Below are 15949 nucleotides of genomic sequence, written 5' to 3'. Positions count from 1 at the left end.
TTTTTTTTTATTTTTTTTATGAAAAACAATTTTGGGCCCTCACTGAGCTTCTCTTCTTCTCTCTCTTCTTGGTAAAATGTTTCTAACCCCTAAAGGCATCCAGCGGTGGTTGATCCACTTATGCACTGTTGCCAATTTTTGGAAAAATACCGAAAAACCTCTTTAAATCGGCGATTTTTTACCGGTTTTCCTTTCTGTCTGTTTGAAGGTTTGCAAACATTGAACACGACTAAAATCAGTTGCAACGTTTCGAAACGGCGCCATCCTCAGTGGGATTTTAATTCGCGATTCATAACCCTTTCATATATGACACACACTTTGGTTTTACGTGAACTAAACTACATTTTTCAGCTTCGTGAGGTTGTATTTAAAAAACCTGTGTTTTGATTGGTTAACATAATCCAGATTTATTGGTTTTTTACATTTTGTAAAAGTTTTTTTTGTACTTATTTTTATAAAAAAATTTTTTGGTGGCCCAACCAAGCATCAGGTCGAAAAATGCCGCTCCTGATAAAATGTTTCCAATCCCTGAATATATGAAAAATACCGAAAACCCACAAGTCCAAAAAAATAGACAGAAATAAAGAAAATTTTCACGCTTTTGAATTGAAACCGTTAAATGCTAAAAGTTTTTTTTAATTAAGTATTATTTTAACTATAAATTTAATTTTAAGTATTAATTTGTGGTAATTTAGAGAATTTTTTTATTTTCGAGGGTGTGCAGGCTCACAAACACACAACTCAACGAAAATCAGCCAGAAAGTTTCGAAGCTGCGCCATCTTCAATTAAATTTAAACTGATGTGTTATAACTGGCCCATGTATGACACACACGTTGCTTTAATGGGACTAAATAGCATTTTTGGGCTTCAAGGGCGTTGAATTGGAAAAATGTGTGTTCTGATTGGTCAAAATTGTCGAGAGCCAAAAATTTTACAAAATTTTTTTTTTTTTAATTGCTGTTATTTTTATTTTTTTATTAGAAATTTGTTTGCGCCCTAACGAAGCTTCTGGCCGCCAATTGCTGCTCTTAGCAAAATGTTTCTATCGCCTGAAGGTATTCAGAGGTGCTTGTTTCATTTATACACTGATGCCGGTTTTTCAAAAAAATAGAGGATTTTTTTATTTATATTATAAAAAACACATTTTATAAAAAAATTCATAACCGGCCTGTGTATGATACACACGTTACTTTACAGGGGTTTTTAATGGATATTTTTTTCCACAAAAGCCCAGTTTAGCCCCATTGGGGTTCAGGGGCTAGATGTTTGCAGTTTYAAGCCCCGGCGCAATAATGGGGTTTTTTTGGAGGASTTTTGSAGTTTTTATGGACCTTTAAAGTTTCGCTCCCCCCTAAACGCCTGAACCRGATTTGCTTTTTTTCTCCCCTGGTTCAAAGGGGRCTTGAAAGGCTGAGCCCACTTTGACGTTTACTCAATCCCCCCTTAAAGCTTAAACCGCCCACTTTAACCCSATGGACSCCCAAACTTCCATTCAGGGCATTTAAAACTGGCAACGCCGGCCCGAAATGGAAACTTTGAGGATTTCATCYAGATTTCATGCAAATCGGCCGCAAATCCCCCCGCTTAGCAGCCGCCTGGACCTGGCCTGGTTATTATCAATTAAAATGTCAATTTCCGGTCAGTTTTCCATCCCCCCAAAGCCATCGGGGCCTTAAAAGGCCGCCTGAAAGGCCCGATTTGGACCCCAGAAGTTCGTCAAATTTACTGACCGAAAGATCGCCACCGTAGAATGGGTGGATCACGAAAGTTTCGTTCCCCACGTGGATCACGCCGCTCACTCCATTGCACGTGTGGAAGGCTGCCGTTGCGCCTGGATAATCCTGGACTTTGCCGTGATAGTAGCAGTGCTCGATGTCCTGGAAAACACAGAGAAAAAAATAGGTTTGGCAACGTCGAAATTATTTTAATATCGCTTGGGAGCGTCCAGCTTTGAGGCAGTTGAGTGGATGGCAGGTTTTTTGGGTAAAACGAGTTCGTACCTGTTTGGAAACCTGCTCAGCGCCGTTTGCCAGATAGTGTTTCTGCATGATGTTGGGGGCGATGAGTTGGCTGGAACAAACAGTGTTTTTCGGTTATTTTTTYCTAGAATTTTCCAGGATTTTTTCAATGTTTTTACATGCCGCAAATTGTACGAATTTGCGWTGAATAAATTGGGCTGAAATGTTGGAAAGCCACGCAACTTTCATCATCGGACACGCAATTGTTCCTACCAATTAACTTTTTCCAGCAGCTTTGGCYCAAAATCGTGGAAAAAATGTGAAGAAAAAAGGACAAAACKGGCAAAAACACGCGAYTTTKTAGCCCAAGCTTCCAGCCTCAAGAGTGTCAACTGTTCCCACCAATTCCACTATTTTGAGTCSAAAAACTCTGAAGTCAAGCCTTGATTTACTTGAGATTTTTTTCAGCAGGTTCGACAATTATTGTCACRAAATTRTCATTAAATGCTCCTCAGATTGTTGAAGACTTAGCGGTTGGTTGGTGAGAGTTTGCTAATTGTTCCCACTAATTAATTGTTTTGGGTGAAAGTACGGGAAAATATGAATTTACTCACTTTTTCGTGTGAGGTGGATGGGAATTTGATTTAAACAGTGTTTTTTTATATTAAAACTTCAACAAAGATTTGGCAATTGTTGCAAAGGTTGGGAGTGGATAACGAATGTTCCTACTAATGAACTGTTTGAGCTGCAAATCTAGAGAAACTGTCAGTCTACTTAACGTTAATTTTTTTGTTTGAGGAGACTGAGAAATGGAGAAAAACAGTCCCTTTTGCTAGTAAATTTTGTTGAAAAATTGACAACTGTTCCCACTAAATTGCCATTAAATGCACCGAATGTCGCAAATTTTCATCAATCTCTAAAAACTTTAGTTGAATTGGACGAACTTAAATGTTGGAAAGCAATGAAACTTTAAGCATCGGACTTTTTTCACAAGTTTGCGCCTCACACTCGGGAAAAACAGTTTAGAATTCCTGTTTTCTCATTCACTTTTCAAACAGCAGATTTAGAGCCCTTGCAGGTTTCAAGCTACAATTACTCCCACTCAATTTACATTTTAACCGAAGATTTCAAAAAATTGTCACCTTAGCAACTGTTTTTTGCTAGCGAACTGAAAATTTTATGAAAACCTTTGGTTTTGCATGCGGATTTTACTGCAAATCGGACAATTGTTCCTACCAAATTGCAACAAAATTGCATTTTAAACCCTCAAAGTGCTAAAAGTTGTGAGATTTACGTTTTCTTTATGATATGTTGGGATTTAAAAGCGACGACACTTCAACTATTTGTTTGGTAAACACCACAATTGTTCCCACTAATCGCGTTTTTCTGCTGATTTGGGAACAAAATCCAGCAAAATAATCATCGATTCTTAGTTTAGCGGAACTTTTGAAACGGCTGTGAATAATGGGCAAAGTTTCCAGCATCTGAAGCCTTAAAGCCGCAATTGTTCCTACTAATTTCAATTTTTTGCGACTAGATCTAAAAAGCACAATATTCCGGCAAATTTTGCCTTAATGAAACTGAACATTCGATTCAAATTTGTTTTTGTTTCACTGGTGAATCCAACGGCAAATGCGACAATTGTTCCCACTAATCAAAAGTTTTGGTTAGAAAACTGCACAAAAAATTATTCTAATAACTTTTTCGCCTCAAACAACTAGATACTCCAAAGAAAAAGTCACTGTTGCATGCAAATTCAGCAGCTGAGTTTACAATTGTTCCCACCAAATTGCAATTAAAWGCTTTCAATGCCGCTGAAATTGAAAATTTTCWATTAATTTSCGCTGAATGAATTGAATTTAAAACKTGGAGGGCAGTGAAACTTTGAGCACCGGAATCGCAATTGTTCCTACCAATTAACTTTTTCCAGYAGCTTTGGCTCAAAATCGTGGAAAAAAGTTMAGAARTGTTGTTTTCACTAACACTTTTCAAAGAGTAGTTCGAATTAGCCAGATTTAGAACCCCTGAGGGTTTCAAGCAACGATTACTCCAACTTAATTTGAATTTTAGACCGAGAATTTGAAAAACTTGTCAACTTTGTTTCTTCATACCGGACAGAAAATTACATAAAAACCTTGGGTTTTGCACGCAGATTTTCTGCAAGTTGGACAATTGTTCCTACCAAATGGCATCAAAATGGTCTTAAAACCGCCAAAAGGGTAAAAGTTGTCCATCCATAGAAAAAATCCATTTTTTTGGCTCTAGATCTAAAAAACTACTCAATAATCTGGCAATTTTCTTAACGAAACCGAAAATCTAACTAAATTTTGTCTTTGTTTCACTCTTGGATCCAACAGGAAATGTTACAATTGTTCCAACTAATCAAAAGTTTTGGATACAAAATTGCACAAAACACTATTATAACGACTTTTTCGTTTAAAATAACTAAAGACCCAAAAGAAAAAGTCGCTGTTGCACGCAAATTCAGCAGCTGATTTCACAATTGTTCCCACCAAATTGCAATTAAATCCTTTCAATGCCGCTGAAATTGAAAATTTTCTATTAATTCGCGCTGAATGAATTGAATTTAAAGGTTGTAAAGCAATGAAACTTTAATAATCGGACTCGCGATTGTTCCTACCAATTAACTTTTTCCAACAGTTTTGACTTGAAATCGCGGAAAACCGTTTAAAATTCTTGTTTTCGCATTCACACCTTTGACCCCACATGATAGACAATTTTCTGCAGTGTTTTGAGGGAATTTTGGATAGAACTTTTGAAAAATTTCTTAAAATAAAACTGTAACTTCGCGAATGGTGCTGGTTGCTGTGTTGGAAAGAGAACACTTGGGCCCAGAACTGAGGAAAATTTGAAATTCACAGGGTTTTTCCTGGATTTTTACAGGATTTTTGTTTTGGACATTTTCGGATCCTGCGACGAATAAGAAAGTTGCCACTTTAGGACGAGGCAATTTAAAACATTTGCCGTCGCTTTCCCAAACATGCCATCCAAACGAAAAACACTCTGTATATAGAGAAGAGGACACTCTTTAACATATTGGGCAAAACAGTGCATTTTCGGCCTGACTCGTCCGGTAGCAGCTCTTGAAAAAGAGTCAAGAAGATTTCTTCAACTTGCCAGTTTTTGCAAACGAGAATTTAAAAATTCACCTTTCACTGGCTGAAGCTGGCAGGCAACTGAAAACTTCACACTTTATAGGGCATGCGCTCAGCTATCCAGCGCAGCAACAGCTCTAACTAAAGCTGGCCCACGTTGCAATCCACCAGCCGAAATAAATGGCGATTTGTGATTGGAGCAAGTTGCCATTTAACCACAAGGCGACTTCGAAAATTCCCCATCTTTTTCCCAAAAATGGCAAGCAAACGAGGAACGCTCTGTATATAGACAAGCCAGAGGGGGTTGCAACCCCCTAGAAACCCGGGCATTTTCGGGTTTGGGTTCTTCGATTGGGGCTCTTCAAAATGGGTCAAGAGCAGTTTTGCAACTCGCTTTTTTGCCAAAGAGTTATTGGGAAAATTTACCAACCACTGCAAAGAGCTCCAAACCAACTGGATTTTTTTTGAGCTTTAGCATATGCTTAGCGCTTTCGATCAAAGGAACACCTTGACTCAGCCCTGGCCTACGTTGCAAAACGCAGGCCGATATAAATGGTCATTGATGATTATAGCAAGTTGGCACTTTACGGCGAGGTGGATTCAAAAATTTCCCAAAACTAGCCAAAAAACGCTACTTTAATGAAAACCACTGTGTAGATAGAGCAAGGCCTGCAGGTGAGGATGGCGTAAAAACCATCTCAACTTCTGACTCCTGTTTGTCTCTAACAGCCCTCGAAGAAGAGTTGAGAAGAATTTCGCAATTTGCCAATTTATGCAAAAGAGACTTCAAAAATTCGGCAGTCATCAACTGTTATTGGCAACGAACTGAAATTTTGCCACTTTAGAGGACATAGCTGTGGAAGTCCAGACAAGGAAAACTGGCAACCTCGGCCGGCCCATGTTGCCAAAGATGCGTCGATTTATTGGGTCATAGACAATTATGGCAACTTCCCACATAACGACGACGTGGTTGGAAAAATTCGCCCCAACTTGCCAAACGGCACCACCGAAACGAAAAACGCCCTGTATATCGCCAAGATCTGTCTGGTTAATAGAGTGATGATTCTAAAAATGCTGGTTGCTCCGGTGGTCTGAACGGCGCTGTTGAAAATGAGCCAACAAAATTTTGTCAACTTGGCCCTTTAGGCAAGAGTGGCTTGAAAAATTCACCAGCCCCTAACTCAAGCCCCGAACAAACTGAGATTTTGTGATAGTTTAGAGCGTCTATTGGGCTTTCTAGAAAGTCGACTTCGGGAAAAAGCGCTGGCCTACGCTGCCGCAGACGAGCCATTATAAATGGTCGTTGGTGACTATTGGAAATTGCCACTTTACTGCTAGCTGATTTCAAAAATTTCCCCTTAATTGCCAACCAACTCCATTTTACTGAAACTCACTGCGGATATCCACAAAGACTCGGCCGTGAACTCAGGGTGAAAATAAGTTTGGTTTAGTTCCCCAGTTTTCCCCCAGAGGGTCTCAAAAATGAGTTAAGGAGACTTTTGCAAGTTGACAATTTAGTCAAACGACAATTCAAAAATTCATTAGTCACCAACCGAATGAGGCAGGCAATTGGAATTTTTTGACATCAGAGCATAGGCCTGTGGCAGTCCAAAGAAGCCAAACTGGCAACCTCGCATGGCCTAGTTTGGCAATGACGCGCCGATTTCTCGGGCGATTGGCAATGATAGCAAGTGGCCACTTGACGACAAGGTGATTTGAAAAATTCGCCCCCACTTTGCAAAGCACGCCACCCAAACTATAAACGCTCTGTATAGAGAGAAGACTTGAGTGTCAACCAAATGAAACTTTCTCACTTTATAGGGCGTGGCAGATTTTCTTGAGCTTCTGACTGAAAAACGCTCTGCTTCTAACGTAAATTTTGCTCTTCAGCCTCGTTGGAAACCAATCAGGGACAATTAAGCGGGCAAACTGGATGAGGAATTAAATAATTGAATACAATTTCATTTTCCGGGCGTGCCGGATTTTCCGCATTGTCATCAGTTAATAGGTTTTTGACACTCGGATCGATCGATCGACGATAAATGGCGCATTGTTTTGCGACAAACAAAGCGACTGGGTAGTAATATTTCACATTTTCTACCTGATTCGTTTGCCCAACAATGGGGTTTTTCCGGGCCATTATCGACTTTTCGCTTGCCGCTCAGGCGAAACCCAATCAAAAAGCCCACCGCCGAAAAAGCTCCGGTTATCGGCCGATCCAATCAAACTGATGCAACCGCGATCGGATAAGAAATTTATTAATCAGCGCGAAAACGGTTTGATTTTGGGGTGTCGATGGAGCTCGCGAGTCCCCAAGGGAGGCAAAAAGCAACCGGTGAAATCAATCTAATTTCGTGGAGGAATTTTCGGCCTTTTTGCCCCACGCCCGCCCTGAATGTTGAACGATTCCGATGAATTGCCGCAATTAAAAACCGGACGTTGTTAACTTCCATTAATTTCCATGGCTTCCATTAATTCGGGCGATAACTGCATGTATTAATGGAAATTGGGCGAGCCATCAATGGAAGAATCGAGCTGGTTGCCTTCGGCCATCATCAGCTGGCTTGCTGGGGACGATTTCAAGTCGACTAATTCGCTTTTAGTGCGTCGGCCAACTTTATGCATGATTTATCATAAAACCGCCGAGTTAATGGCAGTTTTATGCGATTTGGGGCCTGTGGAGGCCTCAAAGTTGACGAGCTCGTGATTAGCTGGCCCAGTTGAGGAGGGCGGCCAATTTTATCGGCTGTTTTCAGCGGTTTTACGCAAAAGTTTCAACACTTGTCTGTGTATGATACACATTTTGTTTTATTTGAGGGTTATTGGGCGGGGTTTTTTTTGAGGGCGTTCTTTGAGGGGCCAGACGAATATAGACTTTTCGCCAGAAAAAGTGGAAATTTTCGGACAAATTTCCCATTTTGAACCAAACTTTCATAACTTGCCTGCGTATGATACACCGTTTACTTTCTGAATTGGTTTTTAGTGCAACTTATTTGTTTTAATTGTTTTCAAACTCAATTGCCTATGAGCATGTTGAGCTATGGCCTCTTGAGGATTCCTTTGTACCAAAATCAGCCGATTTGGAAGAAATTTGGGCGATTTATCGGGAATTGAACGTGCACCTTCCTTAAGAGTCTGGATTGAGATTTGAAATTTTCTCCTGCCGTTTGCCTAAGAATTTTTTTTGGGGCAACTTAACCTTTTCTGCAGCTGCAGCAGAGCTTGTTCTTTGGCAAATTTCCCCCTACCAAAAAATTCAATTTTTTTTTAAATTTTTATTTTTAGGGAACATGAAAAATATAATGCTTTAGTTTTTTTTAAGCCAAATTTCCCCACTAAGAAACAGGAAAATTCTGGGCACGCCACTGGATAGACCCTATCAAAAACGTTTGGACTTAAAGCAAAGCTAAGAGCGCTGTTGCCGATTTGCGAATTTTTTTTCGAATTTGCAAAAAAAACTGAAACATTTTGAAAACGGAAATTTTCAGCAAGTTTCCACCTTTTCCAGTTGCCAAATCCCGAAACATTAGCTTTTTCACAAAGTAAGAAGAAAAATAACAACGAAATTTTCCGAAAAAATTTTCCGTTCATAACGTGCCTGCGTATGACACACATTTTACAATTGCGCGGAGTTTTTGATCCAAACTTGATTTTCTCTAAATTTTTTTAAACTCAATTTACTTTGAGCATCTGCAGGGCCTCATGAGGCTTCCTTTGCACCACCATCAGCCGATTTGGACGAAATTTGGGCGATTTATTGCGAATTTATTAATTGTGAATTAATTATGAATTTTCACTCACGTTTGCCTAATAATTTTCTTTGGAGCAACTTAACCTTTTTTGCTGCGCAGTTTGGCCTTTTGAAAATGTTCACCAACCCAAAAATCCATGCAAACAATTTTATTTTTTTATTTTTTTAGGAATCATTAAGAGTTTCTAAACTTGCAACTAGGAAACAAAAAAATTCTGATCTATTCACGTCACTGCATAGAGCACATCAAAAGCGATAAAAAAATGTGGTTTTCACTGATGGACTAAAACCATAACGAAGAGCGCTGTTGCCGATTTTCGAAAAATTTTTGAGATTTCAGAAAACTGACAATTTTTGAAAAAATTAATTTTTGGCAAATTTTCCAGTTGGAAAAGCCCCAGTCACTGACATTTTGCTATAACAAGTGAAAAGATTCGAAGAAAAGGCCGAGAAAACTTTAGGCCGAACTTTCATAACTTGCCTGTGTATGACACACACTTTACTTTTCCACAGATTTAAATGGAAATTTCGTTTCCTCTTGACAATTTTCCAACCAAATTAACATTGAGGATACTTAGAGTGACTTTTGAAGAAACGCGAATTAAAATCAGCCGATTTGGAGAAAGTTTGGCCGATTTATTGACGATTAAAGTTGCAGCTTCTATAAGAGTCTGCACGAAAACCTGAGCATTTCTCTATAAATTTTTTAAATGAAACTGAGTATTTTTTTCCCTTCAGTTTCTTCGAAGCAAAATTCATGCAAATGAGAAATTGGTTCAAAAAAAGTTTTTTAAAAAATTTTATTTGGTAAAATTTGAAATTTAAAAAAAAAATTTTTTGGCAAATCGGAAGCAACAGATAGTGAAAAATTCCCCAATGGATAAAGAGGGTCCCGAACTATGAAAACGAAGAAATCCACTTTTTGGCCCCAGCAAATGATGAACTCACTGTTGACGATTTTTCCATTTGGGGCAAACTTCTCAGACAATTTTTATGGTAATTTTAAAAATTGGACCCAAATTTGTGCTTTTCCAAGTTCTGACAGACCAAAGCGACGAGGCTCTGCCTAAATAAAAGCAAAATTTGGAAAATATTCGCCTTTTTAGGACCTTCTTTCATAACTTGTCTGCATATGACACACACTTTACTTTTGCCCGGATTTCAAAGGAAATTTTATTTCCTCCATATTTTCCTAGCCTGAATGGCAATGCAGCACATCTATAGCCACTTGGGGAGTAGTTTGCATTAGAAATCCGCTCATTTGTCGGAAATTTGGCCGATTTATTGACGATGGCAAGTGGCAATTCCCACAAGAGCCTGCAAGAGAATTTGGGATTTGTCGCCTCACTTAATTTTTTTGCAACCAAACGAAGCTTTCAATCGAAAAAAGGTGCTTTTAGTAAAATGCTCGGGTGCTCATCGTCTCTGCAGCAGTGGGTTTGGCCATTTTCTATCGGCGACATTTTTTGAAATAGAGCCATAATGTGAAAACAACATGAAAATTCCTGCCCAAGGAAAAGTTCGCAACAAAACATTTTCTTGCTTTCCTGCACTTTCACTTTCTTGAATTTTAAGCAAAATTGCACTTTACGCAGTTGGCAAACCTCAAAACGACGATGCTGGCCCAACGCTAACAAAAAGTTTCGAAAATAACGCCTTCTTCAGGCAAAAAGTTCATAACCTGGGCCTGTATGACACACACGTTACTTTTGCATTGAGTTCAGTAGGGATTTTTTCCTGGCTTTCTTTTAGACCCAATTGACTTTAGACCAGCTCAGTGTGACCCAAGGGTGAATCAGTTGCAAAATTCACTAATTTGTAGGTAATTTGACCGATTTGTTGAGCAGTGAAGTTGCAGCTCTCGAAAAAAGTTCGACTGTGGGAAGAAATCCGAAATTTCTGGAACACCGGCAACACTGGGCAAACACCGGACACGCCATTGGATGGAGGGTTTCCAAACCTATCAAAACCCCTCTATATAATTTTTTTTCTAAAGTGAAAACTAAGTGAGATGCAGACAGTTATTGGCCATTTCAGACTAGGATTTTTTGGAGAATCTCAGATTTTCTCAGCCTATGTTTTAGGCCAACTTTGCCTTGTAAATCTTTCAAGAAACCTCCAAAGCCTCAAATTTGCTTGAAAAATTACCTACTTTAATTGTAATGACGATTTTAGAAAAAATAATTAATGTTTGGTGGAATTTTACAGGGGAAGCATGTGCAATTTGCAAATTTTTTAAACTTTTTTGTGGTTTTCTACAAGACGAAGCCTCCAGACGAAAAACGTTGCCCTTGAAAAATATTTCGCCACGCAAAATTGCGCCGAAAGAGAAAAGTCGCGACTTTTTAAGGTTGGAGTTTATTGAAAAACCGTCAACAGCAACTTTTGCATGTTTTTTGCAAAACTAGAGAATTTAAAACCAAAATCAGTCCCGACCGCTATTTTTTGAGTTGTTCGAAACTTCCGTAAAATTGGAAATATTTGTGACAAAAAAAATTCTAGGGGAAGCGGGAGCAAATTGTACTTTTAGCCAGTTTTTTGCTGTTTTTGTCCAAAATGAGGCCTCCAATCGAAAAACGGAATTTTTTAAATACTTTCCGTGCCACAAAATGGCACCGAAAACTAAAAGTCGAGACGGCTTAAGGTTGGAGGTTAAATAATAAACTGGAAAAAACAGTTTTTTGCATGTTTTTCTATGCGAAAACCTTCCAAAACCACAAAACTTTTAATCAAGTTCAGTCACAGCAAGAGATTTTTGGCTTTTTCAAAGCACTGCCAATTTTGAAACACTTTTCCAAACGAAGAATTAGGGGAAGCAGGGGCAATATGTGATATTTTCTCGTTTTTTCCTGTTTTCTCCGAAGCTAAAGCTCCAATCGAAAAAAGTCATTCGTCGAAAACTTTCCTGAACGAAAATTGCCACCGAACGATAAAAGTTGCAAATCACTAAAGTTGCAGGTTAAAGACAAAACAACCAAAAACCGTTTTTGCATGTTTTTTCTAACCGAAAGCATTTCAAAACCACAAAATTTTCAATCAAGTTCAAACACAACAAACATTTTCTGGCTTTTTCAAAGTACCGCAAATTTTGACGCACTTTTCAAAACAAAGAATTAGGGGAAGCGAGGGCAATTTGTAATATTTTCTCGTTTTTTGCTGTTTTCGCCGAAGCTAAAGCTCAAATAGAAAAAAGCCGTTCTTCGAAAACTTTCCAGAACGCAAATTGCCACCGAAAATTAGAAGTTTCAAACCACTAAAGCTGCAGGTTAAAGACAGAACAACAAAAAACACTTTTTGCCTGTTTTTCCAACACGAAAACCTTCTAAAACCACAAAATATTCAATCAAGTTCAAACACAACAAGAATTTTCTGGCTTTTTGAAAGTTACCGCAAATTTTTAAGCACTTTTCCAAACAAAGAATTAGGGGAAGCAGGGGCAATTTGTAATATTTTCTCGTTTTTTGCTGTTCTCTCAGAAGCTAAAGCTCAAATAGAAAAAAGTCGTTCTTCGAAAACTTTCCAGAACGCAAATTGCCACCGAAAATTAAAAGTTTCAAACCACAAAAGCTGCAGGTTAAAGACAGAACAACAAAAAACACTTTTTGCCTGTTTTTCCAACACGAAAACCTTCTAAAACCACAAAATGTTCAATCAAGTTCAGCCACAACAAGAATTTTCTGGCTTTTTCAAAGTACCGCAAATTTTGACGCACTTTTCCAAACAATGAATTAGGGGAAGTAGGGGCAATTTGTAATATTTTCTCGTTTTTTGCTGTTTTCTCCGAAGCTAAAGCTCAAATAGAAAAAAGTCGTTCTTCGAAAACTTTCCAGAACGCAAATTGCCACCCAACCTTAAAAGTTGCAAACCACTAAAGCTGCAGGTTGAAGACAGAACAACAAAAAACACTGTTTGCCTGTTTTTCCAACACGAAAACCTTCTAAAACCACAAAATTTTCAATCAAGTTCAGTCACAACATGAATTTTCTGGCTTTTTCCAAGTACCGCAAATTTTGACGCACTTTTCCAAACAAAGAATTAGGGGAAGTAGGGGCAATTTGTAATATTTTCTCGTTTTATGCTGTTTTCTCTGAAGCTAAAGCTCTAATCGAAAAAAGTCATTCTTCGAAAACTTTCCTGAACAAAAATTGCCACCGAACGTTAAAAGTTGCAAATCACTAAAGTTGCAGGTTAAAGACAAAACAACCAAAAACCGTTTTTGCATGTTTTTCTAACCGAAAACCTTTCGAAACCACAAAATTTTCAATCAAGTTCAAACACAACAAGAATTTTCTGGCTTTTTCAAAGTACCGCAAATTTTGACGCACTTTTCCAAACAAAGAATTAGGGGAAGCAGGGGCAATATGTGATATTTTCTCGTTTTTTCCTGTTTTCTCCGAAGCTAAAGCTCCAATCGAAAAAAGTCATTCTTCGAAAACTTTCCAGAACGCAACTTGCCACCCAACGTTAAAAGTTGCAAACCACTAAAGTTGCAGGTTAAAAACAAAACAACAAAAAAACATGTTTGCATGTTTTTTCTACCCGAAAACCTTCCAAAACCACAAAATTTTCAATCAAGTTCAGACACAACAACAATTTTGCGGCTTTTTTAAAGTACCTCGAATTTTGAAGCAATTTTCCAAACAAAAAAATAGGGRAAGCGAGGGCAATTTGTCATTATTTCTGTTTTTTTTGCTGTTTTCTCCGAAGTTAAGGCTGCAATCGAAAAAAGTCATTCTTCGAAAACTTTCCTGAACGAAAATTGCCACCGAACGTTAAAAGTTGCAAATCACTAAAGTTGCAGGTTAAAGACAAAACAACCAAAAACCGTTTTTGCATGTTTTTTCTAACCGAAAACCTTTCAAAACCACAAAATTTTCAATCAAGTTCACCAACAACAAGAATTTTGCGCCTTTTTTAAAGTACCTCGAATTTTGAAGCAATTTTCCAAACAAAAAAATAGGGGAAGCGAGGGCAATTTGTCATTATTTCTGTTTTTTTTGCTGTTTTCTCCGAAGTTAAGGCTCCAATCGAAAAAAGKMATTCTTTRAAAACTTYCCAGATCCCAAATGGCCACCGAACGTTAAAAGTTGCAAACCACTAAAGTTGSAGGTTAAAGACGAAACAACAAAAACAGKTTTGCATGTTTTTTCTACATGAAAACCTTCCAAAACCACAAAACTTTCATTCAAGTTCAGCCACAACAAGAATTTGCTGGCTGTTTCAAAGCAGCGCAAATTTTGAAGCACTCATACAGAAAAAATAGGGGAAGCGAGGGCAATTTGTAATTTTTCCCAGTTTTTGGCGGTTTTCTCCGAAACGGGGCCTCCAATCAAAAAAGTGCCCTCTAGCGAAACCCTCAAAAACATCAAAGCGCACCCAACCGCAAAACGTCAAACTTCTTAAGGGTGGAGGTAGCAGAAAAAAATGCAAAAAACTGCCCGTCTGCAGATAAACTTTTTGAAACTCGGCTACTTTTGCTGCAACTTGGCAGCGTGCAAACCCTGAGGAAGCCCCGGCGCCAAACCCAGCAAAATTAGCCAAAAACCCCTGCAGGAGACGCTGGTGCAGTTGGGGTTCTCAGCCTGGCTGGTAATTTTGGCCAATTTTTGCCCATTTCTCCCCAACGAAGCCTCCAATCGAAAAAGGGCGCTCTTGCAAAAACCTGCCCCCTCCCCTGGGCCACCCCCTGGTGGCCCTTCCCCCTCTCTAGAGCAACTGGTGGAGACAGCAGAGGCAAAAAACCGCCGTTTCGGGCGTTTTTCATCGCCCAACCCCTCAAACAGCCCCAAAAAACCCGCGTGCTCCCCATCCGGTTGCCCCCGATTTTTGGCGCAGTCACCGGGCTTTGACCCCCACTAGGGGCAGTCGGCGTAAAACGGGCCAAAACGCCCGCTTCGACGCCAAAACCCCAGAAAACCCAGCAATCGGGCTCAATTAAGGTCGGGGTTCACCACGTTTCGACCCGTCCAGACAGTTGCCACTATCCATAGTGGAAAGCGGGAATGGAGCGCCTACTAATTCACCAATTTCGCCTTTAAATACAAAGAAAACGACTTCACCAGCTTCGGTTTGCTAACGCAACAAGCCAATTAGGAGGCTGGCAAATGCCTTTTCCCCGGGCTCCATAATAGCCAATTAAGTGGCAACATGCCATTCTATATTAAGGCGGACGAGCCCAGAATATTTATTAGTCCGGCGTGCTCATACGCACACAACAACCGGCTTAACCAGCAGCAGCAGCAGCCGAATATCCAGAATTCCTGCCAGAAAATGTGGAATGCTGGCAAAAACCAATCAGCCCCAGACTAGATTTATTGTCCGCTCATTATTAGGCTGCTGTGGAAAATGCCGAATTGTTTCACATCAGCTTCCGGAAAAACTGTGTTCCATCGTGGAACAAAATCCGGGGGTTTTTCCAGACCTTTTCCAGAACAGCGCCATTGTTTATTGTGCCACATCGGGTTCGTTCCATTAAATTAGTGGCGAACTTCTCCAGAACAAACGACCGGCTGCAAATCAGGCAGGCTATTGACTGTTGACACTAATGACGCTGTCACACGCGCGCAATTGTTCCAGGGGGGCGTGGCCATGCGCCGCTGCCATGGCAACTGCCCGGACTGGGCACAGTTGTGACTGGTTTGCTCACGGGGGTTTTTGCGGCTCTGAAAATTTCATGGTTATGTTCGGATCAAAACAAAAATCGCCAGCGATTCTCCCAGTCCTCCCCTATCCCCTACTGCAACCCCCCCCGCTCTGCCCCCGAGGGGCTCTGAGCAATTAATTGTTAAACTCCAGTCAACGACCGTTCAGCCCGGAAGTGGTCAGTCAGGATTCAACTGGGCCTGAAAAATCAACCAATTGGGCTGCAGGGATCGAAAAATTCCTGTTTGTGGCCCGAATAGGGCTCTATTCAACAGTGCAAACGCCTGGGCTCTGACTGGTTCAGGAGGGGAGCAATTAATTCCTCAAGCTGACATCAGCACCCAATGATCCTGCTAACATTCGTCCGAGCGACGATTTAAATGCTCATAAAAAAATCAGCAGCGGAGCTGCAGGAATAAAAAAATTTACGGTGGTAGAGCGACAGCCGCTCTATCCAATAGTGTCACCCTCAAGGCTCTAG

At 39.8% G+C, this 15949-nt stretch overlaps 1 protein-coding gene across 1 annotated transcript in view; it reads right to left on the bottom strand.

The window, feature by feature from the left end:
• The window catches only part of LOC109535702 (zinc metalloproteinase-disintegrin-like atrolysin-A), a gene marked incomplete at its 3' end in the record, with an annotated part of 92283 nt that overhangs the window by 15228 nt on the left and 61106 nt on the right, over nt 1-15949 (bottom strand). The window contains 2 exon segments of the mRNA XM_048663056.1: nt 1732-1878; nt 2002-2071. Coding sequence (XP_048519013.1) covers nt 1732-1878; nt 2002-2071 — 217 coding nt within the window.

Source organism: Dendroctonus ponderosae, unplaced genomic scaffold (genome assembly GCF_020466585.1).
Source record: "Dendroctonus ponderosae isolate FM_Combo_2020 unplaced genomic scaffold, Dpon_F_20191213v2 Dpon_F_20191213_12, whole genome shotgun sequence".
NCBI lineage: Eukaryota > Metazoa > Arthropoda > Insecta > Coleoptera > Curculionidae > Dendroctonus > Dendroctonus ponderosae.
The sequence above is the reverse complement of the archived record's forward strand: the minus strand, read 5'-3'. Positions and strand labels throughout refer to the sequence as shown.